Below are 22873 nucleotides of genomic sequence, written 5' to 3'. Positions count from 1 at the left end.
TTAAAAGACCAACCGCCTTTGTATTATTAGAAGCATTATCTAAAGCAATACAAAGTGTTTTTCTATAAATGTTAAAAAAAAATCATAATAGTTGACATTGAATCCGCTAAAAAATTTCCGTCATGACGACCTTTCCTTCATCATAAAAAAGCTATAATTCTTTTTTACATCACCCAATTATCATCAACCCAATGACATGTAATAGCAAAAAAATCAACTTGTTAAGACTAAGACCGAAATCGTAAGAGAAACACTACAATTTAAAGAATTAAATACATGGCGCAAATAAAATCTATATTTTTTATATAAATCAATAATATCCGATCTACAAGTACTTCTAGGAATACCCTCAAACAACGGATTATAACAACGTTGAATATAAGTAAAAAAACTCAAACTCGAAGGAAAGGAAAATGGTAGAGCATCAAAAGCAACCATTTTAGCTATTTCTATACGATCTTTTTTCTTGTCATAGCTAAAAAATTTACCGGTTCGTGGGTCTATTGTTAGTTGAATACCCCCCACATTTGAACCCCTTTTCTCTCCCCAAATTTCCTTATGTTTACCTCTCATATGACCCATTAGTGAACCCGTTCCACCATCCTTACTACTTTGTTGCCTAAAAACAAATTCTTTCTTACATAAATTACATATAGCTAATTGTCTTTCCTTATCTTTACTCATAAATTTCCAAATTCTAGCAAAATGGGTTTATGAGTTTTGGCGGTTTGTCTTGTATGTGATTGTGGGATCATGTATCTCCTATGAGATTTTCGGGGGCTTGTGTTTCATCATCATCATCATCATCAATTTCATTATTAGTGCCGGTATAGTGTTGCATTACCTCATGATCTAAAAGTGGATTATTTCCACCAATATTAATACCTTAAGGGGTCGTTTGGTAGATAGTCAAAATTATAATCCCGGGACTAATTTATCCCATCTATTGGGATTATTTTATACCATCTAAAAGATGGTATAAAATAATCCCAGCATAAGTGGGATAAGAAGGTATAAGCTGGGATATCCCAGCACTAATTTTTGTACCATGTTTGGTACAAGGTATAACACACCCCAAATCTTGTTACCATTGAACTCCGACCCATGAAAGGTAAGAAAAGGAAGAGAGGAAAAAAAAAACTACTCTTTTGTTCTCTCACGCTTTTGTAATTACCAAGAGGAGAATTCACAAAATAGAAAACACATGGAAAAGGTAAGTTGGACTATTGAAGCCTCGGCAATATCAGAAAACAAGTTCTTAAATTATCGTTGAATGCATAGAATTAGCAGACAAGCTCGAAACACTCATATCTTATTCTCCACATTATAGTACAATATTTCTCATCCCCCAACATTAATTTCATTCCAAACCTCCACTTCATAGCATGTTCCAAACCATTCGTTCACTTTGATCTTCAAAACTCCATTGAAAATGAAAAACAAAAACAAGAGATAATTGTCAAAGTTTAATACCTCTCGTATCTTTTTAGACCGTTATACTCTGAGATCATTCATGTCCTTGTTATTAGGAAATAATGAAGCTTCGATCTGAAGTATAACGATTTTTTTTTTTTAATTGAACCCCTAGTCAAAAGTGGAAGGGTGAATATTGTACCTTTTTCTCTAAATATTTTGACATGTGCAATTCATACCTTATGGCAAATGTTGGAGTTCTACTAATTAACAAGAGTACGAGAAGATTTACTAACAGAAAAAGATTTACTAACAGAAAGGATAAGAATGGTCCAACGTATACGGATGGTAAAATTAACATATTTCATATAGTTGAGAAGGTAAATTTGATATATTCCAATTAAAAGAAGGTAAATTTGATATATTCCAATTAAAAGACTACCTCCTTCCATTCATATTAGGTTTTAGCCCCTCTATAAGAAAGATTTTAATAACTTTAATCATAAGATAATTCGTCTAAACTACTCTTTATCCCTCCTTAAATATATGTATTATACGCTAAGTTAACCTTTCAACTATTTGAACAATAATAATATATTTCAAAAACAATCAAATATTTTGAAACGAATTCAATTTACTGAATCATTAAATGGAAGAAGTATTTAAAAAGAAAAACTCTCACCCGTAAAATCAAATTGATATTCACACTTGGTCTCCTGAGTTTAATGAATTTTATAAGAGGTTTTCTTGTTTCAAATTCTTATGGTAATTTCAAGGGTCTCGAGATCATATTACTACACTTAAATGACAGACACGTGGATCACCACGAGTTTTTACGCAAAGTTTGTCATGGAATGCATTTGGTCCCCTTGTATAAACTTATTTTTTAATCCCTCCCTCCCAAATTAGTTATCATGTTTCCTTCTCGTAGTAAATTTTACTAATTTTTAACCCAAATTGTATTAGATCAATTCAATATTTAATAATTAAAATTTTAAAATTTTAAAAACTATATGAAAAATACTACAAGTTGCAACTTTTTCATGTCGAGTTGATGAAAAAATATTTTAAAATGTTGGTCAATATTCACACAGTTTGACTCTCGAAAGCGAAACTTGATAATTAATTTGGAATGGCGCCGGTACTTAAACTTGAATTTGAAGGTAAAAGGAAAAATCTTGGAAACCCCTAATCTTTTATTTTGACTATAGGGAATGAAGCAGTTTTCTTAATGTTTGTACTTTTTGTACCAAATCTTTGACTTGTGTGTGCTTTCCCTATATGGTTCTACTTTATATTCTGCTTCTATTCTTCTCTTTGGATATTTGAAAAAACATACCCCAAATTAAAACAGAAGAAGCTATGACAATGTTGGTACCTATAGTTAGGGTTACTACTACACTGTTGTTCCTAATCTTGATTGCTCAAAATCTCTCAAACACAAGTTCCTACCAAGGTATATATTGTCTCTAATTTCCTTCACTATTTCATGTCTACATCCTATTTTTTCTGAAATTAAAGAAGATGTTTTTCTTGTTCCTAATTGTAGTTACTAAAAGTCCATCAACCTTTTTTTTTTCTTGATTTTGATTTGTAGGTAGCAATATTGCAACCAAAAGTGGCAACTTCGTCCCAAATCGTGAGGTTTGTTTGTAAATGAATATTCCTAGCTAAGAATTTAATCTATATAGAATGTACGTTTTTTTCACACCATTAATGTATTTTAACCATTGTAGCATGTAACTTGCATTATTTTCTAGGTTACTTATTTCATTTTCTGTGAACGATAATTTTTAATTATCAGCGCTGCTCAGCCACATGCAATGTACGGGTTCAGTTGAATCCCCTTTCTCAGAAAGTTACATTATACCGTGTAATTGCATAATGACAATTTCTTTAACACACATACATAAAATAACTTAGAATTCCCTTAACATAAAATAAGATATACAAGTTCAAATTAAATCTTATGTGCGACTTTTTAAAATTTTCTAAATTTCCTAATTCCTAGTTTCATGAAGTCATTACATTACTTGATAGTATAAATTCTTTAATCTGATAGTATAAATTTTTCTTTTATATATGTTGTATATGAAAGTTAAACTCATTTTCAAATCCTATTTTGGATTTTTGGTTGACAGGCAAGCACTGATGTGAAAGGCCAACAGATTACAAGTAGACGTATGCTCTCACCAAATGGAAAATCAAAAAACATGGATGGATATGTAGCATTTACTGCAGATTACAAGTTACCAAGGCATCACCCTCCTAAGAATAATTAGTATTAAGATGTAACTATGATATAATTATATTATCTCTGATGGTAATATATATCTTTGTCTTCTCTATAACTTCCTTTTCCTTTTATATACTTCAGTATTAGTACTAGACTACTGGTGCTTACTTTATATGAAACCAAACTTCGATAGAAAATCGAACTATGATACTATTTAGATGTGTTCGTGCATCATGATTCTGATCAGAGGGTATATTTATATTTGTTGTGTTATTTTTTTCCTTTCTTTTACTGCAATTGATCCCGGCGTCTAAATTTTTTTACGTCTATCTTGTTTTCTTTTCTAGAATTAGGCCCATCCGAGGGATTGGGCATGTATGGTGTCCCCTCTTGCGTTTTAATTAAGTATTTTTTGCTTTTTCTGTTTTACATTAATTGTTTGGTCTATTCATTCGTGCATCCGCAAGCCTGACTGTAGACAAGCTTCCTATGCTGCAGCGCCAAGCCTTATGCTCAATATCAAATAGATTATAAGCAATTTTTAGTTTATTTAAGCATTATGCAATATTTAAAGTACTTATAAGTTTATATTAGTCATAAGCTTATACTCGCCCCCAACTTATAATATTTTTACCTATAAAGCACTTAGTTTGACCAATAATTTTACTTTTCTATCCCTAATCATTTTATAAAATTCCTAAAACACCTTTTTAAAAATTAAATCCAAACCTCCCCATGATTTTACTCCTTCACCAGCTTCTTCGAATCTATGACTTCAGAACTTCTTCTTCAACGGCAACAACTTTATTCTACAAGTTCTTCTCGTATTATTTGGGTGGAGAAAATTTTCTTTACATTTTTATTTGTATATTATATAAAGCTATGTTACGATGTATTTTCTAATTTTGAAATTAAATCTTTTGGATCTCCAACTTGCATCCATTACCAATCGGACGTCAATGAAGTTACCGATTTGTAGTTTTATAGGAAGCATGGAACCCTACTACATTCCATTCTGTGAGATTCGTTGTTATTTTAAAAGCTAATCAAATCATAAAAATAAATATTATTGATAAATACAAAATATGAAAATTCAAAAAGAAGTAAACCGAAAACATGAAACCTTTTAATTTAATATTTATTAAGAATAATATTATCTAATCAATTTTGAACCAAACCTAAAATTGAGACATAAATCATTTTGTATTTGAATCAAACATTTTTTTATTTTATTTTTTATGAATTATTAGGGAAGCAGACAACTATCAATATGGAGTTTGAAATATTGTAATAATCATGTCCTATTAGTATAAAATGCTTCAACGGCATTTAAGTCATGTTAACACTAAAAAAATTGCTTATCGACTCTTTACCAAACACAAACACTTCAATCGCGATTATTAGTTTCCCAGCTTTATCTAAACACCTTATTTGTTAAATCGCTTCACATAATAAAATATGCTTATGCAATTATTTTAAATTAGATAAGCCAAATCTTCCTAATCTCCTTTTTGTTATTGTTTATTTAGATAAATTAAACCAACATAATTCATATCAGAAGTATCGCTGATCCATCGGGTTTAGTTTATCATAATATTTCTAATGCGGTGTGTGTGTGTGAGAGAATTGAAAATCACTAATATTGATAAGACAAATTAATTTTGAACTTTTAATTTAAAAGTGTAGTGGATTCATGGTAAGAACTTTAAGATTGAACTCACAACATAACCACTAGAATTTTCGTGATAGTACCATATTCTTAAAAATCTTGAATCCGTCCTTGCTCTACCGTGATCATACAATTTAACAATGTATCAAGAATACAAGGCGGCTTGTCTTCGAGTTTCACTATGGTATATTACTCCCTCCGGATCAAAAAAAGAGTCCACTTAGCCATTTGCACACCCCTTTTGACTAAACTACTCCTAATTAGATAGGCATTGAGATTTGATTATATAACACTTAATAGGGGGAAATATGAAAAAACAAGGTTAATTCTTTCTTGATTTGATAAGTGAACACTTTCTTTACCCCAAAAAAAAAGGGCTAAGTGGAAACTTTTTTTGATCCGGAGGAACGGAGGAAGTAACAACTAATCTATTTCTACTTAAACCTCACAGTGTAAAATACCATGCATGGCTACTGATATTAAAATAGTCAATGAGTAGAATTCAACCCCATATAATGCATGGATTGTGTGAGGGATGTACATATGATAACCCAGTAAGTGTGGACTTGTCCAAATTTTGGGCTGGACTCAAGATCTGGCCCAACAACACTTCTGGGCTTGATAAATTCAATTTCTCTGTTCTTTTTTTAATTATACTACATTATAAAATGTAAAACTTACACAAATAGCTACCTTTTAATAGGTTCTAACAATTTATAGGCCACAAGTTACAAAATTACACTGTGAATCGCTTTGTTGTATTTCCGGTCATTTTCGTTTTCAAAATACAACGAAATACAAAATCGCCGTTGAGTCTGGTCATTTTCACGTTTTCAAAATACAAATACGAAAATACAACGAAATACAAATTCGCCGTTGAGCTTAGTCATGTTCGTTACAGTTAAATATAATAAATACAACGAAATACAAAATCGGAGCTCTGGTCATGTTCGTTTTCGAAATATTAAACAAATACAACGAAATACAAAATCGTTGTTGAGTAAAAAAAAAGCCGTATCAGAGATCAAAATACACTTGCGGGTACGGTGTTACAAACAAAAACTTAGGATTATAAGCACATTTAATTAAAAAAGGTGAGGTAGCTATGAAATGTAATTTTAAATTAATATAGCTACTAAACTTAAATATTAAAAAAGATAGTTGCTATCCATAATTAAGTCTTAGGAGTAGCTATGGCAAGTAAATTTTACTTATAAAATATCAAATGAAAACAAAAATAACAAAACCCTATATTGTCACATGTGGTTGAAAACTTGAACCTTCTACTATGTTCTCTATCAATATAGGCATTCCTAAAAAGCTAATGATTGACTCTGAAAATCAAATTTTAGAGTAATCTATAATCATCCCACCTTAGTAGAATTGAACTAGTTAGCATCCCACCTTGGTATAATTAAATTCAAGAATATGATAGTTATAGCTCACTCTAAAATTTTGATTTCTCAAAGTCAATCATTAGCTTTTTTAGGAATGCCTATATATGTTGATAGAGAGCATAGTAGAAGCTAGAAGGTTCAAGTTTCAACCACGTGTGACATTACTGTATCTCATTTCAAGTAGTACTTGTTTAGAGCCAACACTGGCCCTTTTCCCTGGTGCAACCATTAATGAAAAGGAGGGCGCTCGCTACTCCCTCCATCTCATATTATTTGATCGCACTACTAAATATATATATTCTAAATTACTTGTTTATTTACAAAATTAAGATAAAATTAATTGTTCTTACTCTTAATATTAAATATTCTTAAAAATAGTCAATATTGTTTAGAATGATGACAGAGAGAGAGATAGAGATAAGATAAGAAATAAATCTTTTAACATTTTAAAGCGGGCAAAAGAAAAAAAAAAGTGGTCACAAATAATATGGATGAAGTATCATAAAAATATTTTTGAATTACTTGATTAACAGCAAGAGCATTTTTGTGCCAAAAATGAAATAGAGGGTAAAATTATCCCACATTTTAATTAGTTCAAAGATAAAATTGATTCTTTTCCTATTTTCAAAAGGATTTGGTCACGTGTCTCTTTCCGCAATTTCTTCCCGGGGATAATTTAAGTTTTCCTCATTTTATCGACTATTCAAATAAAATGAAAATCAAATCGATTTCTTTTGGAATATGTGTCCTAAAAAAGTTTCTTTTCTGGTAATGCGTTACTTTTGTTGAAACATAGTACTAACATAAAAATTATGCCTGCATTAAAGAAAATTGGTCAGGTGCCCGCTAAATTTGATTGTTCCGTTTGGTTTTGTTAGACATAGACGAATTGTGTCCAATTTTTTGTGAACGTAAAATATACATTGTGCTCAATGTTTTATATTATACAATAAAGATTAAGTTACAACAACCCAGATTTAATAGATTATTTGGACTTTAAAAACTGTAATGTCACACACATGTGGTTGAGCTTTCTACTATTCCCTCTGTCAACATAGGCATTGTTTTGTTTTAAAAAGCCAATAATTGAGTTTGAAAAAATCAAAATTTTAGAGTAATTTATAATTGTCATATCCTTGAATTCAAGCTTACAACTAGTCAACATTCATGCATCTGTCGTCTGGAGAAACTTACTCACTTTTTGAATATTCATATATCTTTACATATAAAAGTACTACCAGTTATTTGGCTAAATTGAGTTGGAGCAAACAATTTGATGAAATCATTGGAAGAAATGTGTACGTTAGAGAAACAAGGGGAAATCTTTATCCTAACACTTACCGGAGATGATGAGCACAGACTCAATCCCTCTCTTATTGATTCCATCAGAGCCGCTCTCAAACGCGTAACAGCGGGAAGCAACGATTGGCTCAGCTTTGATCACTACGGCTCAAGGCAAATTCTTCTCTAACGGCTATGATCTCGCTTGGGCCACGCCCCCCCGACCCAACAACAACATACGCAGCGCGTAATCCCCTATCTCATGGCGAGAGATAATCGCTTTCCAACTGCACTCACTTTTAATAACCTTAATGGACCTCCAAGCTTAAGTCCCTCATTTTTTGACCTTTTTCAATGATGTCACGCCGACTATCGTGGCCATAACTGGCCACGCCCTCGGCAGCCGGCTTCATCCTGGCGCTGAGCCACGATTACGTCCTCATGCGTAAGGACCGCGGGTTTCTCTACATGAGTGAAATTGACATTGGCCTAAACATTCCAGCTTGGTTCGTGACTTTGGTGAAGAACAAAGTTAAGTCTCCCGCAGCTTGGCGAGAGGTAGTTATGAGAGGTACTAAAACTGACCGCTGACAGTGGCAATTTCGAGTGCGGGTACTGTGGACCTGTCTCACATGTCGGTGTTATGGATACGGTGAAGGCAGCCTGAAGCTTGGGGAGGAGCTGGTGGCAAGGAAAATGGGATGGGAAAGTTTACGCTCACACCAGGAGGATTGTGTTTGCTGATGTCTCTGGTTGAGCTAACCAGTGAAATTGTATCTAGATGTGCAAGCAAGTAGGCCTTTGATATTTGAAAGATAAAAAGCAGGTCATTAGCTTTAAGGAATAAGGTACTACTAGCTTATTTGGTCAAACATCAAAATTTGCTTATTAAAAATAAGAATTTATCTGGTGATAATTACAGCTTATTTGATTTTTTTGCTACTTTAGTTATTATTTTGGCTAAATATCTGTGATTTAATACTTAAACTCGACACGTTTTATAACATAAATTTATAAACGACTGAAAGTGAGCAGGTAGACCCCTTTTACCTTACAAAATGTGTCTTTTAAACACAAATATCCATAAGGCCAAGTGTGTGATATCCACTTGCTACTAACATATTAAAATGAACCAATTATCAAATGACACATACAATTAATAGTAACTAAAAGTAAAATAGTAAGGGGTCGTTTAAGAAGCCAATACAGATTATATAGGATAAGAATGCAGTGTATTAGTAATGCAGGTATTAGTTGGCGCATAAATTATTTCTTTGAATGTTGGTTTGTTATATTAAAAAGTTAATAAATATTACGTACTTTTTAAAATTAAAATATTTGTTTACAATTAAAATTAAAATATTTTATATTTTTTAAAAACATTAAAAAAATATTATATTAAAAATTATATAAAAATATTTGTTTAGAAAAGGAAAGTATTTAAGTGGGAAGGAGTTATGGTAATATTGTCATTTCAACTTTTTATTCATGTATTAGTAATTTCATCTTCTATCCCGCATAAATTAATACATAGATTCCCTCATAATTTAAACATGTATTAGTTACGCGAGTTTCTAAATTACAAACCAAACATCGTACTAATTTTATACGACCAACTTACATTTCCCAATAGCTACCAAACGTGATAAATAGGCAGTAAACTAATACATTTAATAAAGGTTTCATTTACTAGCCTACCAAACATTATATTAGTTATGTCAAAAATAATACATAAATAGGTGATCTCTTAACCCGCCTACCAAACGACCCGGAGTACTTATGATAGGTAAATGAAAAAAAGACAAACCCCACTCCTACGCAGACCTTTTCCTTTCCTTTCCTTTCCTTCCCTCTCCTCCTTCTTTATACAAGGATCTTTCTTCCATAAACTCTACGAACACCATTGAAAAGCCAAGTTATTTCAGAGTCCTCCCTCCAACACAAGGGCGGAGCTAGCCCCTCGATCGTGGATTCGGTCGAACCCAGTAATTTTAAATCCAAATCATACATTTATATTAATTTTTTTATCAAATATGTACACATTATTAATTTAGCACCCGATAACTAAAAATATTAAAACTTCATACTCACAAGCTTTAAATCCTGACTTTATTAAATAACCAAGTTCGTAGGAAGATATGGAACATTGGAACTTTTAAGTCATAGTGGTCAGATAGAATGTATTACTAAAAATGAAAAAAAAAACAATAGGTAAAAATATGATCTCACGCGCTCAAAATGGATGATGGAACCCACATTTTGTCACATCAGATTTTTGTAGATACACTTTTGTTTAAAAAATGTATCCCACTCTTTACTTGACACCAAGTGGAATATACACTTTTGTTTAAAAAAAATGTATCCCACTCTTTACTTGACAACAAGTGGAATTGTGAGTCCCATCAATACTTTTGCTTACTCACACCTTTATATTATTACTAGACGGCATATATTGTTCGGCGTACGTTCCCACCGTATGCCAGACATGTTTAGATTATGATAATATATATATATATATATATATATATATATATATATATATATATTTTTTTTTTTTTTTTTTTTTTTTATATTGCTAATAAATATACATGCTCGCACGTATATATATATATATATATATATATATATATATATATATATATATATATATATAACATGTTCAAAAATACGATTAGTATAACATTGTAGTTTGTGTCTCGTATCTAAAACTTTATTATATTAGTGTTTGCTACGAATACAAAGTTGGCAAAAATTTATTAATACTTTTAAAAGAGTAAGATTTGTTTAAAATAAACTATTTTCCTCTCTTTTTCGAGATAAAACAATAGCAATATTTAAGCATCACTGATACTATGAATTTTAATTCAATTAATTTAAATGTAAAATATTCTATTGTTAATGTATGTAGATTGGATCTTAAACAATACTTATTATTTTTTATCAAATTTTAATTTGGGATAATTTAATTCAAATTATTAAATTAATTTTACATGTTTAAAATGAAACAAAGTAGAAATTTAATTTTCTATTTGGAAAACGAAGAACTACTATTTTTAAATTTTGGTAAATATTTTTGGTTTTGCTCGTTTTACTTGTCATGTTGTCGGGTTTGCACGATTTTTTAAGGAAACGTCAATCAGAATTATAATTTGACTAATTTACCTTATTAATTATTTGATCTCCATTTAATATTATTTTTTCTTTTTGTTTTACATTAATCTCTTTTTCACATTTATTATATGAAAAACGAAAAGTAATTAAATTCTATCTTATTTTAAAATATAAATATTTTAAGTATATTTATTTTAGTAAACATAAAATGACATGGCGGAATAGCAAATATAACAAAGCAAATATCGAAATTAGATCTCAGCACATACGAAAAGAAGTAGAAATTGTATGGTTTCGCTATTAACCTTTTTAAAGAAAAGCAATAATATGAGGTCCATGTTTTTTTCATTGCATAATAATTTCATTACTCCAATTACTGGAAATAGCTGATACGTAAGATCGAATCCACCATTATTGACTTAATGGGGATACTTTAGGAATTACATAAATATTGTCTTGATTTTTTAATACTTGCAGCACGTTTTTTTTTTTTTTTTTTTTGATATCGTTGCTTTTTTAATACATGTGGTTCACTTTTTTTTTTTAATATTGCTTAATTTTTTTAATATGCAGTTCGCTTTTTTTTTTTTACATGAGTCACAATGCGTCCACTTTTTTTTCCTTTTTTTTTTTTTTTTTTTAATATTCTTGGTTTTTTAGTACGGTACCACCCATTTTTTTTTTTTTTAATATTCTTGGTGTTTTTAGTACGGGGCCCATTTGGTTTTTTTTTTTTTTTTTTTTAAATGATAACTGATTTTACTGTACACATTGGTTTACCTACGTACATATTAGCTATCTTTTGCTCTCTCCGTCTCTCTCTTTCTTATGTAAATTTAAAAAATTTCTCTCTCCCCGAAAAATACTACTCCTAGCCCCGTTTGGCCATAAAAATTATTCACTTTATTCCGGAAATTTTTTTTCACTTTTTTTCCGTAATCAACGTTTTGCCATGAAAATTCCGAATATTAACTTGAAGTTGTATTCCGGAATAACAAAAATCAAAAAACTTGTTTTTAAAAAAAAAATTCACTTTTTTACAATTACATTTCACCAAAAACTACAATTTCAAAAATTATGGCCAAACACAACTCCAACTTCAAAATTCCAAAAAATAAAATGAATTTTTTTTGGTATTTATGGACAAATCCTGCCTTAGTTAATGCAAAAATATTTCGTAGCAGTTCGTTTTATGTTTTTTTCACCAAAAGTACGAAACTTTGACTTTCACTAACAGCAACCGTTAATGTGTAATTTTAAATAGGCAAAAATGTATATGTAAATGCATGTGATGCATTTACATGTGTTTAATTAATTAAGGTAATAAAACGTTGAAAGTCGATATATTAAGCTTCACTCGTATTTATAAAATATAATTTATAAATCACATTTTAAAATAAAAGGAAAGTGGTGCACTAAGCCCCATATGAAAAATATAATTTATTAAAAGCAATTATTGAATAATTTATGTCGTTAACAAAATAACTATTCCAAAATAGTAATATCGACGAATATTTTAAATGCATTAACTATTCCTTATATGTTGTATGCCATTTACAAAATTCAACAATTATGTATTGATAATTGGTCAATTGCCAGTTTCCATACATTTTAGTAGATCAAAAGACCTCATAAGAGAAATAAAAAAGATCTATTTCTATCTTTATCCATTATTTTTTTCCGATTTATGTTGGTTTATTGTTAGCATTAAAATAACGTAATCCCTCCGATTCAAAATAACGTTTGCATGAGGTTATTAATTTACGTATTTTAGTATTCGCATAAGATGAGATAACTTATCCCACCCTTCACAAGGATAACTTATCCTACCTTTTGTCTCATAGTACGGGGATACCAAAGCAGCTATCCCACTAACCAAACATGGAAAATTTCAATCTCATGGAACTAATAATCCCATCTCATCCTATCCCTCCTACCAAACAATTCCAAAGTGTCCACTTAGCCTTTTTCACACCCTTCAAGAAAATATTAATTCCTACAAAAAATAGGTATTTTGACTAAACTACCGTTTATTAATAAGGCTCTTGCCTACCTATTGCCTTGAGTAAATATTTAAACCGAAAAAATAAATTTAATCATTTCTTAATTATGTAAGTAAACACTTATATTGAACCAAAGTGAAAAGGTTGTTGAACACTTATTTTGAAGCGGAGGCTATTATGACATAAAGACATCTATTACTTTTATTGATTTTGTTGGTGTTTTACAAAGTGATTTTTAGAATACGATTTAAGTTAAGGTCATCTTCTATATCGTTTGTTACTTCAATTAACTTAAAATGTATCTAAACCACATTTCATAATACACATATACGTTTTGCATATTTTTAAAATCTTTGAAAAAAATTCTTCCTTTGTTTTGTAAGAAGGGGTGAGAACCGGCAAAATAACAATTAATCTACTATTGAAAACTAAATATTTATTGGCTGAACTATGTAATTGTATGGCTAAATTTAGAAGAGAAAATTATAAAACTAAAAAAATTTCGTACAACCTGGTGCATTTCTTCGCTTGCTAAGTAGGCGTTTGGACTTACAATTTGAAACTGTGATTTGAAACCAGCGAGGATGAACAAACTTTGGACATGAAATATCTCGATACGCATTTCATCTCATGGTTTGATTGGAAATCCCAAATCATCCAAAAGGCATAATTTGGGGTTTCAAATCATGGTTTCAAAAATTTTAAATATAAAACTTGACCGCTAAGTTTATATCTTGTAAAAAAGACCCATAAGTTGGTAGATATTTTTAACAATTACTCTCACCAACCATTTACCAACCTTTATTTATGTCAACCATGTGGGAGGCTTATATTAAAGAGTAGTTAAATTACTATTCATGTTAAATTTTCTTTTTAATTGAACTAAAGTTTGATCAATTGATGTTGTATTTTTTAGAAAGGTCTCGTAGCAGTAGCAGACATTTTGTTATGAACTATGACTTGTCTCATTCTGTAAGAAGATTGTATAAGAATCAGAATATTTTGATAGTTTTCACAACCGAGGTTTTTATGTCTATAAGAAAAAATACAACTTAAGAAACTCAAATCGCATGTCAAATACGATTTCATCTCTACGATTTCAAACCACGTCCAAACGCTCCTAATCAGGAAGGGGGAGTAGGCAAAATGATAGAGCGAATAATAAAGGAAAGAAAAGGTAGAACAGCAGGGCGGGACCCACAATTCCACTTGTCAAGCAAAAGGTGGAGCCTCACGCAATTTTTGTTGTTTGACCCTCACCCATCATAAATTTTTTCCACTTTTGTCAAGTAAAAGTATCTAACCGGTCACTTTATAAGTTTAGATGGCAATCTTATGAAACATCTCAAGTTTAAGGGGATATTTAGGTATTTAGCCTATTATTTTTTACATGCTTGTGGAGAAGGTTGTACCTCAATAGGATTGCGAAGGTGATGCGTAGTCCCCTTACGTGTACTCGGCCTCTTTGAATATTTTATTATTAATAAAAGGGTTAATAGCATTTTTGATCTCTCAATTATCGATAGATTTTAATTTTAATCCTTATGACATCTACTAAGTACATTAGTTACTTGTGCAATTTTAGCCCATTTACTTGTGAATATTCTCAGATTTATCGTACTTATTAATAGTAACACTTTTGCCACTTAGTTATTCATGTATCATGTAAATTGCAATGTTACTTCATGTTTAATGACTATATAATTCTAGAAGTAGTCAAATATAAAATATTTTCTACATAAAGAATCAAAAACACAATTTAAATTTATTAAATATTAAATATGCTGAGACATATATCGTACTAAAAGCAGAATTTATCAATAATTTAGGTGCTAAAAGTGCTATTGCTCCTTAATAAAATAAGTCACGTGATATGCATATTAGTTTAAAAATCAGCATATACATCTGTCGTGTAATAAACTTCCCCACAAAGTTCCACAATAACAAAGACTAGTAGGACCATCTACTTTTTTTGCAGAATGTTAATACCAAGACTTAAATAATTGTGGAAAAAAAAAAGGACTTAAATAATTGCTCCTACCAAGAAGGTTCCTTAATTTTCCACCATTAAAACATTATCACTAAAATGTTAACCATACACACAGCTCCCAATTCAAACTCTACATAACATTTTTTATTTTTATTTTGCCTCAAAACAAAAAACTCAACAACCATGTCAAGCTCTGAACATGGTGTCCATGTCCTAATATTTCCTTTTCCAGCACAAGGTCACATACTACCACTTCTGGATTTCTCCCATCAACTTCTTCTTCATGGTATTAAAATTACCATTTTAGTCACACCTAAAAATCTACCAATTCTTGATCCTCTTCTTTCTATCCATCCATCTGTTAAAACTCTTGTTTTTTCATTTCCTGGCCACCCATCACTTCCCTTTGGTGTTGAAAATGTTAAAGATGTTGGAAACTCAGGCAATGCTCCAATCATTGCTGGTCTTAGTAAGCTTTATGGCCCAATCTTAGAATGGTTTAAGGCCCAACCCAATCCTCCTGTGGCTATTGTTTATGATTTCTTCTTGGGCTGGACTCAAGATTTGGCCCAAGAACTTGGTGTGCCTGGAATTGTTTTTTACACTTCTGGGGCATTGTTGGTTTCTATTATGGGTGATATTTGGAGGAATTTTGGGGCTTATAAAGGTTTGGGCTTTGTTGAGTTTAATGGGCTTCCTAAAAGTCCAAGATTTGTGAGGGAACATCTTCCTTCAGTGTTTCAGAAGTTCAAAGAAGGTGATCCAACTTGGGAGCTCTAAAAATTAGTCAAATTACCTTTCAGAAACGAAACGTGACAAATATTTTGAGACGGTATTATTTGTCCTATACGTTCTGGTTAAATTTAAGTTACTTTGAAGCCTTTTTTTTTTTAACAACGGAATCATTTATTAGGTCTTACTATATCTTTTATCCTTAAACTTTCCATAATTTGTCTATAGTGAGCTCATATGTGCTTATAGAGGTCCTTAATTTATTTTCAGGTATAGTTTTAAATTTTTTTACTTTATTCATTTACTTTAGTTATTATTTATTAATATTCTTGTAAGATAATTAGGTTAATTTGTGTAGAAACTCAAAACTAAAGTTGTAAATATTGTAGTACTATAAATTGGGAGTTGTTTAAAAAAATCATTGTGTTAGATGATTCTAAAAGATGAAAACATAAGTAATTTTGTTAATACAGGTGAAAATAAAATACATTATTAAAATCTTAAATGAGTTTAAGATAAGCACAAAATGAGTTTGAAGCAGGCCAAAGTTAGAGTGTTGGCTATGAGTTTGGTCGGATCCGGAAATTTTGGTTTAAACTATGCATTTGTTTTAAAAATTCATTGAACATGTATTGATTATTAATTTAGAACCGAATAACTTCAAAAATTAGAATTCAGAACTCATAAACTTTAAATCCCGACTCCTCATCTGATTTGAAGTAAATAATTTCAACAATGAAAGTTAAAATGTTAAAGGAGTGAAATGAAAGTTTTGCTTTCATATATTACAAATTTACTTATTTGAAATTTTAATTATTACACAGTAAAAAAGTGTAACTTAATTATATTTTTTCAATTACAATGTCTTCTTTTATATCTTGAATTTAGCCCGGGCCTCATAAAACTAAGGATAGTGAGTTTTTGTAGTCTTCACATCCTCACAATACTAATAAGATGCTTACATGTGGCTTCTCTTTTTGACTTTTTCTTGCATAATTTTATTTTTCATTTTTTGCTATTATTCATTTTTTTTTTAGACCACTCCACATGGATTTTGATAATACCAACTTTTTGTAGTCTTCAAATGATTTATTTTTTCTCTTTACCCCTAATTGAAGTTTTTATGACTTTGTGAATCCTCAAACATTTTGGTAAATTTTGAGAATTTTAGGGACTTTTCTTATGCCATTAAAAATAATGATGTCATGAAAAAGATTATAGTGGACCCCACAAAGCATGCTCATATATATTTGAGTCTTTTGAGATAATATTATTAAACTTGTAAAATATATTTTTCCTTAAGAATTTATTATAGACACGTAAAGAATTATCCTGTCATTCAAATTCTATTTTAATGTAGGCTTAATAATTGAATTAAAATATTATTCTTATAATACTATTTAGTATTTGTTGATGTTGTTTACTAATTATCATTTGCTATTTTCAATTTTTATTCGTCTGGTTAGACGTAAAGTTATTTTGTTTTCTCCTGTAATTTTGTGTCGTACATGCTGGCAAAATAAGTAATTAACAAAAATTTCACTTAAGACAGAATTAAGTTTAAAATTCAAGTAATAAATACATATAAACTTATATTAATGTTAAATACTTTTAAAATGTAAATTATAGTCCTTTCGTTTCATTAAAAAATGAACTTCGAAGTAAAATAATAATTAATCAAATTTTACATGCGCACACTTTTAACATAAAAGTTATCTAATACTGCAATATATTTTGGTAAAAAATAAGTTAGCTAATATGGGTTCAATTCGAAGAATCAAATGAAATTAATATAACATATGAAAAGCTCAATTTGGATCATCGGAAACTTTAATCTCAAAAGATTTAAGTAAAATATATATTAGAAGAGCTTTCTATTGTTTTTTTTTTTTTTTTTTTTTAAGAATCTAATACAACTAAGAAAAATGTTTTCTAACTTTCATATACGTTTTTGTACTTAGAAATTTAGAAGTCTTTTTAAAGTGTCAAATTAATGTTACAAAAATAAAGAAGCAAGAGCAGAAAAAATTTAAAAAATATCTACAAATTAAATTTTTAATGCTTCAAAATTTCGAGCTACAAGACGGTCAGCTGATACTAGTTTTCCACATAAAGAACAAAAAACACACATTTAAATTAATTAAATATCCTGAATCATATATACAAGGACGAAAAGTAAAATTTTATTACTGATAATTTAGGGGCTAAAAAGTGCAGGTATTACCTTAATAAAATTAGTCACGCGATATATACTATTAGTTTTAGAAAGGAAAAAAAAAAGAATCAGCATCTGCATAAGTCGCGTTATAACCTTCCCCACAAAGTTCCACAAGCAACAAAGACTAGTAGGACCATCTACTTTTTTGCAGAATGTTAACACCAAGACTTAAACAATTGCACCTACCAGGAAGATTCCTTAATTTTCCACCATTCAAACATCACTAAAATATTAACCATACACACAGCTCCAAATTCAAGCTCTACCTAACTTTCTTTTTTCTTTTGCCTCAAAACAATAAACTCAACAACCATGTCAAGCTCTGAACATGGTGTCCATGTCCTAATATTTCCTTTTCCAGCACAAGGTCACATACTACCACTTCTGGATTTCTCACATCAACTTCTTCTTCATGGTATTATAATTACCATTTTAGTCACACCTAAAAATCTACCAATTCTTGATCCTCTTCTTTCTATCCATCCATCTGTTAAAACTCTTGTTTTTTCATTTCCTGGCCACCCATCACTTCCCTTTGGTGTTGAAAATGTTAAAGATGTTGGAAACTCAGGCAATGCTCCAATCATTGCTGGTCTTAGTAAGCTTTATGGCCCAATCTTAGAATGGTTTAAGGCCCAACCCAATCCTCCTGTGGCTATTGTTTATGATTTCTTCTTGGGCTGGACTCAAGATTTGGCCCAAGAACTTGGTGTGCCTGGAATTGTTTTTTACACTTCTGGGGCACTGTTGGTTTCTATTATGGGTGATATTTGGAGGAATTTTGGGGCTTATAAAGGTTTGGGCTTTGTTGAGTTTAATGGGCTTCCTAAAAGTCCAAGATTTGTGAGGGAACATCTTCCTTCAGTGTTTCAGAAGTTCAAAGAAGGTGATCCAACTTGGGAGATGGTTAGGAATGGATTTATTGCAAATGGTAAGAGTTTTGGGTCAGTTTTCAATACTTTTGAGGCTTTGGAAAGTGAGTATTTGGGCTTTTTAAAGAAGGAAATGGGCCATGAACGTGTGTATTCAATTGGGCCGATAAATTTGGTTGGTGGGCCTGGTAGAATTGGCAAGTCCAATGTGGATGATGGTGGAAATGAGAGAGTTTTCACTTGGCTTGCTGAGTGTGATGATGGATCTGTTCTTTATGTGGCTTTTGGAAGTCAAAAGTTACTCACAAAGGCCCAAATGGAGGCCTTAACTATTGGGCTTGAGAAAAGTGGAGTTAAGTTCATTTTGGTAGCTAAACAATTGTCAGCCCAACAAGAGGAACAAGGTTATGGATCAGTGCCAAAAGAGTTTGAGGAAAGAGTACTAGGAAGAGGCCTAGTTATAAAGGGTTGGGCCTCACAGGTGGAGATATTGGGCCATCGAGCCGTTGGTGGGTTTTTGAGTCATTGCGGATGGAATTCTGCGTTGGAAGCGATTGTAGCGGGAGTGCTAATTTTGGGCTGGCCCATGGAGGCAGACCAGTTCATTAACGCGTGGTTGTTGGTGGAGAATATGAAAACATCGGTCCGAGTTTGTGAGGGCCCAAACTCGGTGCCCGACCCGATAGAGTTGGGTCGGAGAATTAGTGAAGCGATGAGTAATGATTTGTTTAAGGGGAAGGCAAAAAAATTGAGAGATGAAGCACTTGAAGCTGTTAAAATTGGAGGGAGCTCTAAAAGGGATCTAGATTTGATTGTGAGAGAGCTGACCCAACTAAAAAGTAGAAAATTTATATAGATGGGCCAAACAATTTTAAGGTGGGCCAATTTTTGATGAATTTGGTTGGGCCCAGATGGACATTTGATGATTATGCATTCTTCAACTTCAATATAAATGTATTGTATTTGATAATGTGAGGAAGGAAAATGAGACAAGTTGACCTTGTCCATCTTATATTATATGTTATTAATTCCCAAGATGTCTCATTATACTTACAAATAAATGTGATTTCTTTTAATTTGTTAGTTGTATTAAGAGTTCTATTATACGGAGGATAAAATATTTATTTCAATAGCTTAGGGGAAAAATTTGGCCATTTTACATCCAAGGAGGGAGAGCGATTTTGTGTTGCTTGGCTAACGGCGAGGGTATTTTGAGTTACATGATTAATCATGAGGCCATTTTTGTGTCAAAAACCTAAACGATTATCAAATTGTCCCATTTTGAATAGTTCAGGAGCAAAATTAACCTTTTTTCCTATAATATATTTAGTAAAATTTTACAAACAATTTACCTTTTTCTCCTTCTAACAACCTATAACTATGTTATGCGGCTTACATTTACAATTCGCGGCACTGAGAACCTATATTTAGCTAGTAGATGCAACTTAAATATAAGATAAATATAATGAAATACGCACAGTGTTAAAAACCGAAAGTCTTATATTTATGGAAATAAAATCGACTCCAATTTAAATTAAAATCAGTTTTTAATGTTCCCTGATTCACGCAAATATCCTCCTATTCCATATCTGATCTCAGATCTCATTCAAACAGCTAACAAATTCAAAAAAAAAAAATGAATTCAAAAAGTACATTCATATTTTTAACCCAAAAAAAAAAAAGGTTCAAAAACTAGTTCATCAAAAACCTTTGAAAAAATAACAATATCAAACGAAGGAACGAGCTCATTTTAAACGAATATATATTTGAATTCATACATTTGAAATATCGAATTCAAGTTGAGTTCATAATTTAAGTAACAACGTTTTTACCGCAATTTTTTTTTTTTTTTATTTTTCTGAAATTTTGAAAAATATAGTCAAAATATATGAAAAATATATCAAATATAGTCCCACAGAAACTTAATAAGTAATATTGAACATAATAATCAAAAATACAATTAAAATATAGTCATAATTGAGTTCATAATTGAGGTAACAACGTTTTCACTGCAACTTTTTTTATTTTTCTGAAATTTTTCTAAATATAGTCAAAATATATAAAAAATATATTTGAAATATAGTCAACAAAAACCAGAATAAGTAATATTGAACATAATAATCAAAATACAATTAAAAATATAGCCAAAATATATATGAAAAACAACTATTAAAATATCAATCCAAAACATTAGGAATTGAAAATTCGGGTTCTATACCCCTAGTCCTCATCGGAGTAGAAGCTTTTCTAGCCATTTCACTTGAATCTAACAAAAAAAAACCAAGAACAAACAGTGATAATTAATTATTTAGGGTTGCATTGCTGATTCAAACGAAAAAAAAAAAATGAAAATATCGATTAAATACACGGTGAAACGTAAAAATCAATATAGAATCTTACCTTTTTGGGAATTAGATTTGAATTATGAGTGAAATTAATGAGTAGTTAATTAGAGATAAACAAGGAAGTTGAACTATTGTAAAAGCGATTTGAAATTGGAGGAAATTAAGGAATATTGGGCATGATGACGTGTATTTAGGGGGATAGGAGAGAGAGGGACGTTTTTTTAAATTTAAATTTAGGGGTGTGGGAAGTTATCGGATGAGTAGTAAAAAAAGTTGTAGCTATAGGAAGTAAATATGTTATATTTTAGCTACTAAATATAATTATTGTAAAGTTTAGTTATGTTAAATAAATAGGTAATAATAATAGAAATTTTACATATATTTATAGGTAGTATAAGTATGAGCCTTCCCTTTTCTTGATGTTACACAGATGCACGATGGGGGTAGTACGAGGTGACATATGGCATTACATTAGAAGAATAAAAAGAGATTTCTAAAGTAAAATACCATAGTGAAACAATCATGCTTGACAAGAATTTAAAAAAAAAAAAATGATAATAGCAGAATTTATGAAGGAGATGTATCGCAAAATTTTGCAAAAGAGAGAATGAAGTAGTAACACTTTAGGAATAAAACCCAATATACGCTACAAGTAGATTTTGCATGAAAGTTCAAAAAGTGAAAGAATAAAAGGTAGATAACTTCTGAAAGCAAGATTGTAATTTATATTTAGACTAAGATTCCAAGCAAACAACAGTGTGAAAATAAAATAAAAGGCCACAAGATGTGGCGATGTGAAAGTAAAAAAAATGGGGAATGGGAAAAGTCATACTTTAGGACCAGACTAAACAATAAACTTATAAAAAGGAAAAAAAACATTTACAGAAAATAAGTATATTGGATTTAATCGCATTATAAAATATTTTTGTCTGTCTTATCACTTACGTATTGTTCAAACATTTGCGCTGATCGATAACATTAATAAACTAATAGCAAGCTAATTTTTTATTACTAATTATTAAATCCAAATTAGCATAAGATGAAATAGAAGTTAGTTCATGAATTTCTCTAACAACTATTCACATGAAAACTAATAAGAAAAAACTCTAAAAATGTCAAAATTTACTTGAAGAATTTATAAAAATTAAAATTAAAACATTCACGAGCGCACTAACACCTAGGTCAAAAAGGAAAAGAAAAAAAAGTCATCGATTATAAATTGGTTCCCCAATATCTTAACAAACTTAGGCCCACAATGTTATGAATGCTTGCTTTAAAATGGGGTCATTTTTGTTTCTTTTTCTAACTTATGAATTCTATTAGTAATTTAGCAATTGTCAATCAACAACTTCTTTAATTTTGTGCTAAGTGGGATATATAATTTATTAACTCTTGTCTTATCAAATGCAATCAACTGATATGATCTTCCCAAATATCAAAGATCCTTCTGCTTCTTTTGACTTAACATTTCTTGAAAGAACATTTAATGACTGCTCTAAACACATTTTACTTTTGGTGTTAGTTGCTATACCATGTTAAAACCTCATGATTATTACTTGGATATTACTTAACATCATTCACTCAAAACGATCAGACAACAAAGGGG

The 22873-nt window shown here is 30.5% G+C and overlaps 3 protein-coding genes and 1 pseudogene across 3 annotated transcripts; all 4 read left to right on the top strand.

Moving 5' to 3' along the window:
• Positions 1 to 2749: 2749 nt before the first annotated feature.
• LOC132066781 (protein GOLVEN 7) lies at positions 2750 to 3880 on the top strand. The gene is made up of 3 exons (XM_059459990.1): positions 2750 to 2869; positions 3011 to 3057; positions 3555 to 3880. The coding sequence occupies exons 1-3, from the start codon at positions 2776 to 2778 to the stop codon at positions 3693 to 3695; spliced, it is 282 nt and encodes a 93-aa protein (XP_059315973.1). The 5' UTR covers positions 2750 to 2775; the 3' UTR covers positions 3696 to 3880.
• A 4129-nt stretch (positions 3881 to 8009) lies between these two features.
• Positions 8010 to 8663, top strand: LOC132067085 (enoyl-CoA delta isomerase 1, peroxisomal-like; annotated as a pseudogene).
• A 6560-nt stretch (positions 8664 to 15223) lies between these two features.
• LOC132066214 (UDP-glycosyltransferase 89A2-like) lies at positions 15224 to 15880 on the top strand. Its single transcript, XM_059459570.1, has one exon. It carries the CDS (start codon positions 15284 to 15286, stop codon positions 15878 to 15880), a length of 597 nt encoding a protein of 198 aa, XP_059315553.1. The 5' UTR covers positions 15224 to 15283.
• A 2440-nt stretch (positions 15881 to 18320) lies between these two features.
• Positions 18321 to 20009, top strand: LOC132067794 (UDP-glycosyltransferase 89A2-like). The gene has a single exon (XM_059461121.1). The coding sequence runs from the start codon at positions 18363 to 18365 to the stop codon at positions 19776 to 19778; it is 1416 nt and encodes a 471-aa protein (XP_059317104.1). The 5' UTR covers positions 18321 to 18362; the 3' UTR covers positions 19779 to 20009.
• Positions 20010 to 22873: the final 2864 nt, after the last annotated feature.

This window comes from Lycium ferocissimum, chromosome 8 (assembly GCF_029784015.1).
Source record: "Lycium ferocissimum isolate CSIRO_LF1 chromosome 8, AGI_CSIRO_Lferr_CH_V1, whole genome shotgun sequence".
NCBI lineage: Eukaryota > Viridiplantae > Streptophyta > Magnoliopsida > Solanales > Solanaceae > Lycium > Lycium ferocissimum.
This window is presented reverse-complemented; position numbering and strand designations above follow the sequence as displayed.

Bases quoted from the DNA above. Each gene is read 5' to 3' on its own strand.
- LOC132066781 (XM_059459990.1), top strand. From the start codon at position 2,776: ATGACAATGTTGGTACCTATAGTTAGGGTTACTACTACACTGTTGTTC. The intron at 2,870-3,010 runs GTATATATTGTC...TTTGATTTGTAG, and splicing joins AAACACAAGTTCCTACCAAG to GTAGCAATATTGCAACCAAA. The intron at 3,058-3,554 runs GTTTGTTTGTAA...TTTGGTTGACAG, and splicing joins ACTTCGTCCCAAATCGTGAG to GCAAGCACTGATGTGAAAGG.
- LOC132066214 (XM_059459570.1), top strand. From the start codon at position 15,284: ATGTCAAGCTCTGAACATGGTGTCCATGTCCTAATATTTCCTTTTCCA.
- LOC132067794 (XM_059461121.1), top strand. From the start codon at position 18,363: ATGTCAAGCTCTGAACATGGTGTCCATGTCCTAATATTTCCTTTTCCA.